The sequence below is a fragment of the Arvicanthis niloticus genome, chromosome 20 (genome assembly GCF_011762505.2).
Source record: "Arvicanthis niloticus isolate mArvNil1 chromosome 20, mArvNil1.pat.X, whole genome shotgun sequence".
NCBI lineage: Eukaryota > Metazoa > Chordata > Mammalia > Rodentia > Muridae > Arvicanthis > Arvicanthis niloticus.
Window position 1 is genome coordinate 51,951,122 of NC_047677.1, and position 7,800 is coordinate 51,958,921.

Sequence of the window (7,800 nt, forward strand, 5' to 3'; positions counted from 1 at the left end):
AGTAGAATACTGACTTCCAGGTAGCTACGATGAGGGTCTTATAGCCCACACCCACAGTGACACACTTAATCCAACAGGGCCACACCTACTCTAACAAGGCCACACCTCCTAATAGTGCCACTTCCTGGGCAGAGCATCTATAAACTATCACATTCCACTTCACTCACATAGGTTGGTTCAAACATAGGAGTCTATAAGGGGGCATACCTAGCCATAGCATCATAAAAAAGTACATTTAGTCCAATTTCCAAAGTCCCCATAGTCTATTGCAGTCTCCACAATGTTAAAAGTGCAAAGTTCAAAGTCTCTTCTGAGATTCATTTAATAACTTAACTGAAATCCCCAAGAGAAGACAGGAAATCAGCTGGGCAAACTCTAAACATCTCCATGTCAAAGTGGTCTTCAGATCCCCACTCCTTTTTTATCTTTGTTGACTGCAACAAACTTCTTTCTCCTGGGCTGGTTCCACCCCCTGTTAGCAGCTTTCCTCAGCAGGTATCCCACAGCTCTGGCATCTTTAACATCTTTGGGTCTCCAAGGTAACTTAACTTCATTGTTACACCTTCTTTCAATGTCTGGGATCCACACATAATCTTCTGGGCTCCTCCAAAGGGCTGGTGTCACTTCTCCAGCTCTGCTCTCTGTAGCACTCTAAGCTCAGGTTGATCCACTCCACAACCACTGCTGTTCTTAGTGATCATCCCCATGGTACTGGCATCTCCAATACACTGGGATCTTCCACTACAACTAAGCTTTAACAATAGCCTCTCATAGGCTCTCTTCATGGTGCCAAGCCACAAATCCTTTTCATGACCTCTTCAGTCCTAGGCCATCAACTGCTACTGAGGCTGCACTTTCACCAATGGCCTTCCATGGCCTCCCACAGTGCCAAGCCTCAGCTGCTCTTCATGACCCCTTCATGCCTTCAAAACCCATTTCACCTGGGTGACTCTTACACATTACCAAGCTTCAACATGAGGTACAACCTTAGCTATCTCTGGAACACAGCTTCTTTCTACTCTCAGAAAACACTTCCCAGATTTCACCTCAATGATTCTCTTAATCACCACTAATTTCTTAGTTCCAGCTAACCAGCATCAATTGTCCCAGCAGTCTCCTTCTCCTCTTGACTATAAAGTGAGAGTCAAATGACCAAAACTGCTGAGTTCTGCTGCTTCCTGAGGCTGAAACTTAGCCACCTTGTTATATTATCACCAGCTTTCTGTTTCCCAACTCCTTCACTGCCTAAGTTTAGCATTCATGTAACTTGCTCTATAGACTGACTTTGAACTTAGAGATCTGAATACCTATTTCTGCATGTCTTGTGGAATTAAAGGTGTGTATCAAAATGCCTGGACTTAAGCTTTTCTTTACCTAGAACTTGCTGTGTTCCAGGCTGGCCTTGAACTCAGAGATCTGCTTGGCTTTATCTCCTGGGATTAAAGGTCTGTTCCACTATGCCTGGATATAAAATTAGTTGGGTAGGATCTTGCCCCAAAGTCCCACTTCCTTAATCTGCTATCTCCTAGAACACAGGTTTAGGCTCCATTTCACTTCCTGGGGCCCCTTTAATACTTGAACCATATATTTTATGTTTTTCCTTTCTCAGATTGCTATGCTTGTTCAAAATGCTCTTCATAAGACTTAACCAGAGAACAAAGTCTATGGTGGGCATTTCTGAGACTTTCTTAGTCAAATGCAACTTGAGTCTCTTCACCTTATTCTCAGGCAGACTCTCCAGACAAGGGCAAAAAGTAGCCACATTCTTAACCAAAATACCACAAAACAGTCTCTAGGCCACATATTCTCTACTGAAACTTCTTGGCCCAGGTCTGCACAATTCAAATCACTCACAGTAACAAAGTCTTCTATAGTCTTACTAGGATAGCCCATTAAGCTCCATTTAAAGCATTCCACTGCTTTCCAAATCCAAAGTCCCAAAATCCACATTCTTCCAAACAAAAGCATAGTCAGGCTTATCACAGTAATACCTCACTCCCAGTACCAACTTCTATCTGTGTTAGGGTTTTACTGCTATAAACAGACACCATGACCAAGGCAACTCTTATAAGGACATTTAATTGGGGCTGGTTTACAAGCTCAGAGGTTCAGTCTATTGTCATCAAGGCAGGAATATGGCAGCATCCAGGCAGGCATGGTAAAGGAGGAGCTGAGAGTTCTACGTCTTCATCTGAAGGCTGCTAGCAGAATACTGATTTCCAGGCAGCTAGGATGAGGGTCTTATCCCCTAAATCCACAGAGACACACCTACTCCAACAGGGCCAATCCTTCTCTAATAAGGCCACACCTCCTAATAGTGCCACTCCTTGGGCAGAACACCTTTGTTACACCAGTTTCTTTTCTCAGATATTAAAAAATATTGGGTCTAAAAGGGATATTCATTTTTTAAAATTTGGTATGATAGAGAAGGGTGGTGATCTTTATGATTAGTGAGATTAATCATAGTACAAACACAAAGACACAGAGAAGATTCCATTAAAAATCATAAAGACAAATAACTCAGAATCTCTCAATCCTACATCTTCCATATATTTAGAGGAAAATATATTTGCTACAGACATTAGACTATGCCAAGTTTTTCTCTCTCTCTCTCTCTCTCTCTCTCTCTCTCTCTCTCTCTCTCTCTCTCTCTCCCTCTCTCTCTCTCTCTCCAAATGGATTAGGCTTAAATTTCATGTCTGGTTTTGCCTGGAATGAATTGGATTTCTAAGATAACATGATAAAAATCACCTAATATTCTGAATACAGAAATCAAAGTTCAGGAATCACCATCCAAAAAAAGTACATAGATATAGAAACTTGAAATTTTAGTGAAAATCTCACTTAGCCAAAGCCCAGGATGTAAAAATCAATAAAACTCCACTAATATACCCACTGGGGCAGACCAGAGAGGGAAAACCCAGGCATGTATCTTAGACTAGGACATTACCAGGGGACATTGGTCCAAGGATATAGGGAGCTCTATTTTACTGGGTTCACAAAAACATACCACTAAAGAATGCCTCAAAGACTTCTAGGTAGCTGTAAACACACTTTATCTTTATACAAAAGAAATAAACCAGTAGACATACTTAATCTAATAAGAACCAGGATTCTTAATAAAAGACTGACCACTTAAAAAGAATTGCAGGAGTCTTGACAGCAGCAAATGTTTTCAGTTTATTAGAGAATCTGATTGTCAAGTCTAGATGGGACATCTCTGATTGTGATAATTAGGGGAGTGGTTTCCTTGCTTGTAGCACTCCACAGAGGCCTGCCAGTTCAGTTTTGGAGCATCTATGTCAGGGTGACCCTGGATAATTCATCTGCATCAGCACCTTCATCATTGTCAGGACAGAAAGAATGACATTTCTACCTTGAAAGAATTTTCTTTCCAGTGCTGGAATCTTTCTTTACCAGCCTCTTCAATGCTCCCTTTACATCTTTGTTTCTTAAAGTGTAAATGAGGGGGTTTAGAGTAGGAATAACCACGGTATACAAAAGGGTGATAAACTTCCCCTGACTCTGTGCATAGGAGCTGTTAGGATGAATATAGACAGCAGTGATTGTGCCATAAAATAGTACTACTACCAGCAGGTGGGATCCACAGGTTCCAAGAGCTTTACCCCAGGTTAGAGCTGACCTTAACCTCATCAGTGCTTGGGCAATGTACCCATATGATAGCAAGATGAGTGTCAGGGGAAGGAGGAGCAGCACCAAGGAAGCCATGAATAGCTGCACTTCATTGGCATGAATGTCTACACATGCCAACTTGATCATGGCAGGAACTTCACAGATGAAGTGATAAATCCTGTGGTTCCCACAGCGAGGGAGGCGGAGGGTGATGGTGCCCTGGATCAGCGTGTTGCCCACTCCACTCAGCCAGGCAACTCCTGCAAGAGACTGGCAGAGCCGTGGGTGCATAACTGTAGCATAGTGGAGTGGTCGGCAAACAGCAGCATAGCGATCAAATGCCATAACTGCGAGGAGGACACATTCAGTGGACCCCAGAGCCAGAGACACATAAAGCTGAATAGCGCAGCCTGTGGCAGTGATTGTCTTGGCTGGACCATGGAGGTTCCACAGCAGCTGAGGAACAATGCTGGTGGAAAAGCAGATATCAACGAAAGAGAGGTTGGTAAGGAAATAGTACATGGGCGTTTGGAGCGCAGAATCCAAACAGGAAACGAGGATGATCGCTGTGTTGCCTACCAGTGTCAGGAGGTAGGAGATCAGCACCACCACAAAGAGGATCTTTTCAAGTTGTGGCTGATCAGAGAAGCCCATCAGGATGAAATCATCACCTGAAGTCTTGTTAATTGTCATCACTCTACTCACAAAAGGGGGGGGGGGTGACAAGTACAGATATCCGTGTTAGATAAAGAGGAATGTGATGGTATCAGAAATCCTCTTGAGAGACATGGACCCTAAAGGTGGAAGATGGGATATGTTCTACACAGGAGAGAATATGTTCTATACAGGAGAGAGGCAGGGGAAGGGGGAGAAGGGGAGAGAGAGAGAGAGAGAGAGAGAGAGAGAGAGAGAGAGAGAGAGAGAGAGAGAGAGAGAGAGAGAGATTAGAGTTCCAGGAAGAAAGTCAAAGAATACAGAGTGCACCGAGAACTGTTAAAGGTACATAGCTACACATAGAACTACAAACAACAAAGAAATGAGAATTAGAGAAATAGTCTTACCCAGGGAAGTGGATTAGTTAAGCAATCCCGAATGGTCAGTCCTAAAAACACATAGGAGTAACATTATACAGACTGAGCAGGATACACACACACACACACACACACACACACACACACACACACACACACATTCTTAAATGTATGTATACATGTAACAATTAATGAAGAAAGACCATGGGTTGGAAAGAAAGCAAGAGGAGTATATTGGGGGATATGGAGGAAGGAGAGGAAATGGGGAAATGATGTAACAATATTACAGTCTCAAAAAGAAAAAAGTTTCCGAAAGGCTCAGAAGTGTAAAACAGATCATGTAGAAAACATTCAACAATCAATGATTTCTCAGTTCTTACAAGGTGCCTCAATTGTTCTTTCAGAAATTTTACCCTTTTCTTCCTAACAGCCCTTGTAAGACTATCAGCAAATGTAGAATGAGAGATTGCAAAGATATAAAAATGGTCTTGGTAGGTACCCAACTGTGTCAGTAGGAAAAGTAACAAAGATGCATTTGGGGAGGAAAAAAAGTAAAAGGACATGATACTGTATTTCTCTACCTTAAATGTGTATGTGTAAGCTATTCTATTTCTCTACCTTAAATGTATATTTATAAACACTATGTTGACAACAAAGTACACAACCATAATGACTTAACAGCTAGATATCATGCATGAATTGTTTCTCTGCCAGAATTTTTCTTATAATATGAAAAAGGCTGTCTGGAGTGTTTTAACAGTTAATGTAGACTACTTTTGTTAGTTTTGAATAATTCTAGAACCTTGTAAAATTATTAAAGGCTTGTGCATTTTATTTTTATGTCACAGTAACTAGCAACTCAATTTTTCATCTCAGTAGCTCTTCCTTTAAACTTGTTTTATAAATTATTTTCCTTATTATTGTAACTTCACAATGTACAAGCAAATAATATACATATAAGAATGTAAGTGTATAGGATTTCTTATTGTATTTATATATATTATATATATTTGTATATATATATTTTTATATTCATTATATATGGTACTGTGTGACATAATGCCATTTTTATGGAAGTGTATTTTGTATCTCAAACAAAACTCTTAATTTCCTATCTCATTTGATTTTTATCAAAAACTTTTTTATGACTATCTTAAATGGGAAGCCTTATAAGTGATCATTTATCTTTTGGCTATAACTCTTCATTACTTGACCTCTTATGGCCATAAGAATAATATAAAATAGGACATTCATCAACATAAAATTATTTCTAACAATATCAACTTCATGTACTATCAATTAATTCAAGGTTCTGTACAATTTGTATCCTCCTTTCTGTTCTCAGACTGATATTCTACTTGTGTTACTTCTTATGAATCAGGTTTTAACTTCTTTTTATCATACTGTGTCTCTTCCTAACAGGATTTCAGTTACTCCTACCAACTTCTATCCTCATGTCAGTACCTATTTTCAGATGAGCATCTTCTAAACAGCACTGTCAGTCACTGAGCATTCCTCCTGGAACCCTCAGTTGCTTTGTTTGTGACCATGTAAATTTACACATGAGCCCATTTCACAGAGCAGACCACATGTCCTAAAAGAAGAGGGAAATGCTTAGTGAGTATAATTTTTCAAAAATTTCTTTCTTATTATCTAAAATGAATGATGATTTTTAAAAAACAGAATAGACATAAATGTACTTTAATAAGTTGATATTTTACTATATTATTAAATTCTTATTCTCCCTACTTTTCTCTCTTAACTAGCAAATGTTATTTGAAGCATCTTTTAAATATGTGGTGTGGTAAAATAATGTTCCTTAAATTATCTAATTCAAATCTAACATATATATGGTAAAATATACTCACATTTATTAAAAAAATAAATTTACAAAAAGAAATTTTTAACTCAATTTATAAAAATTGAAGAACGTGGGTTAACACTGTCAAAATTGATACTTTAATTTCTTTCCAACAGAATCCACATATGAAATCCATCCATGGATTTTCCATGCCATTCATATATATTTATTGAAAAATACATGTGTTTGTTCCCTAGGTTTATGTTCTCTACATTGTTTAGCCAAGATACTTGAATGTCCTTAGGAATTATGTGAAATCATATTTTAATATTATAATGCTGTAAAATGAAATTTTTCAGACATGTTAGGGTAGCTACTACTATATATTGTATTTTCAAGTTTTTCCTAAGATACAGTCATCCTGTCCAAATGTATTTATTTAATTCAACATTGTCAAGAAGGCATGAACATCTTAATTTACTCATATTTTAGATGTAAGTTTCTAATATAAAAATCATGTTTTTAATTCTCTATGTTTTCAAAAAAACACAATGATTCAAATTCAAGGGAGCATAGTCACCATACCTGTACATGAATGCAGAGAAGTTTAGACTGTCTTCTCAGTACCATACATACATCCAACACTAGTGCTGTATCAGAAAGAACTTCACATTTTTAGTTCTTCATAAGACTGTAAACTTGGAAAGAATTTAAGAACTCTAAGTCTTAAGGAAATCCTTCCAAATATAAAAGTAGTCTCTTTTTGTTTGTCTATTTTCCCTTTTTCTTATTGTTGAATGTATGTTCTTTGAATTTAAGGTAAATATGAATTGATACTCTAACTTCTCTCCAACAGAATCCACATATGAAATCTATCCATGGATTTTCCATGTCATTCATTTATATTTATTTGATATATATGTATATATATTCATATATATTTATTTGATATATACCAATTTAAGGTAAATAAAATATGAATTACTTCAAATCTAATTTTATAGTGAAATTTAATTTACTATATCATTTAGAAATACGTTAAATGCTTAGCATGATAAAAGATATAAACTATTAACTGAATCACTGACATTTAAAGAATGCTGACTTGGCAGTTGATAAAAATAATATTGTTTTCTTAGCTTGAAAGTTTGTGATACAGACAGATTAGGAAAAGAAAAATGTATGGTTATTATTTCCTTACCTCTGAAATTTTTGTCCCCTCATTCTTTCAATTATTTCCCTAGGCTGAGAAGATAATGAATTTCAGAAATAATAGATTATGAAAATGAATCTTAGAATTCAAGGCCAAATATCAGATGTAAGTGTTTTGCCCAG

At 37.5% G+C, this 7,800-nt stretch overlaps 1 protein-coding gene across 3 annotated transcripts; it reads right to left on the reverse strand.

The window, feature by feature from the left end:
- LOC117724668 (olfactory receptor 2G3-like) lies at window positions 1–7,800 on the reverse strand. Of its 3 annotated transcripts, none has more exons than XM_076916919.1 (5): window positions 7,667–7,795; window positions 7,051–7,163; window positions 6,129–6,258; window positions 4,695–4,735; window positions 1–4,330 (listed from the first exon to the last, which is right to left on the reverse strand). In XM_076916919.1, exon 5 carries the CDS (start codon window positions 4,324–4,326, stop codon window positions 3,373–3,375), a length of 954 nt encoding a protein of 317 aa, XP_076773034.1. In that variant the 5' UTR covers window positions 4,327–4,330; window positions 4,695–4,735; window positions 6,129–6,258; window positions 7,051–7,163; window positions 7,667–7,795; the 3' UTR covers window positions 1–3,372. The 3 variants fall into 3 exon arrangements, with proteins under 3 accessions (XP_076773034.1, XP_076773035.1, XP_076773033.1); XM_076916920.1 differs by having other exon boundaries at window positions 7,051–7,115; window positions 7,667–7,794; XM_076916918.1 differs by lacking the exon at window positions 7,051–7,163 and having other exon boundaries at window positions 7,667–7,800.

Bases quoted from the DNA above. Each gene is read 5' to 3' on its own strand.
- LOC117724668 (XM_076916918.1), bottom strand. From the start codon at position 4,326: ATGACAATTAACAAGACTTCAGGTGATGATTTCATCCTGATGGGCTTC.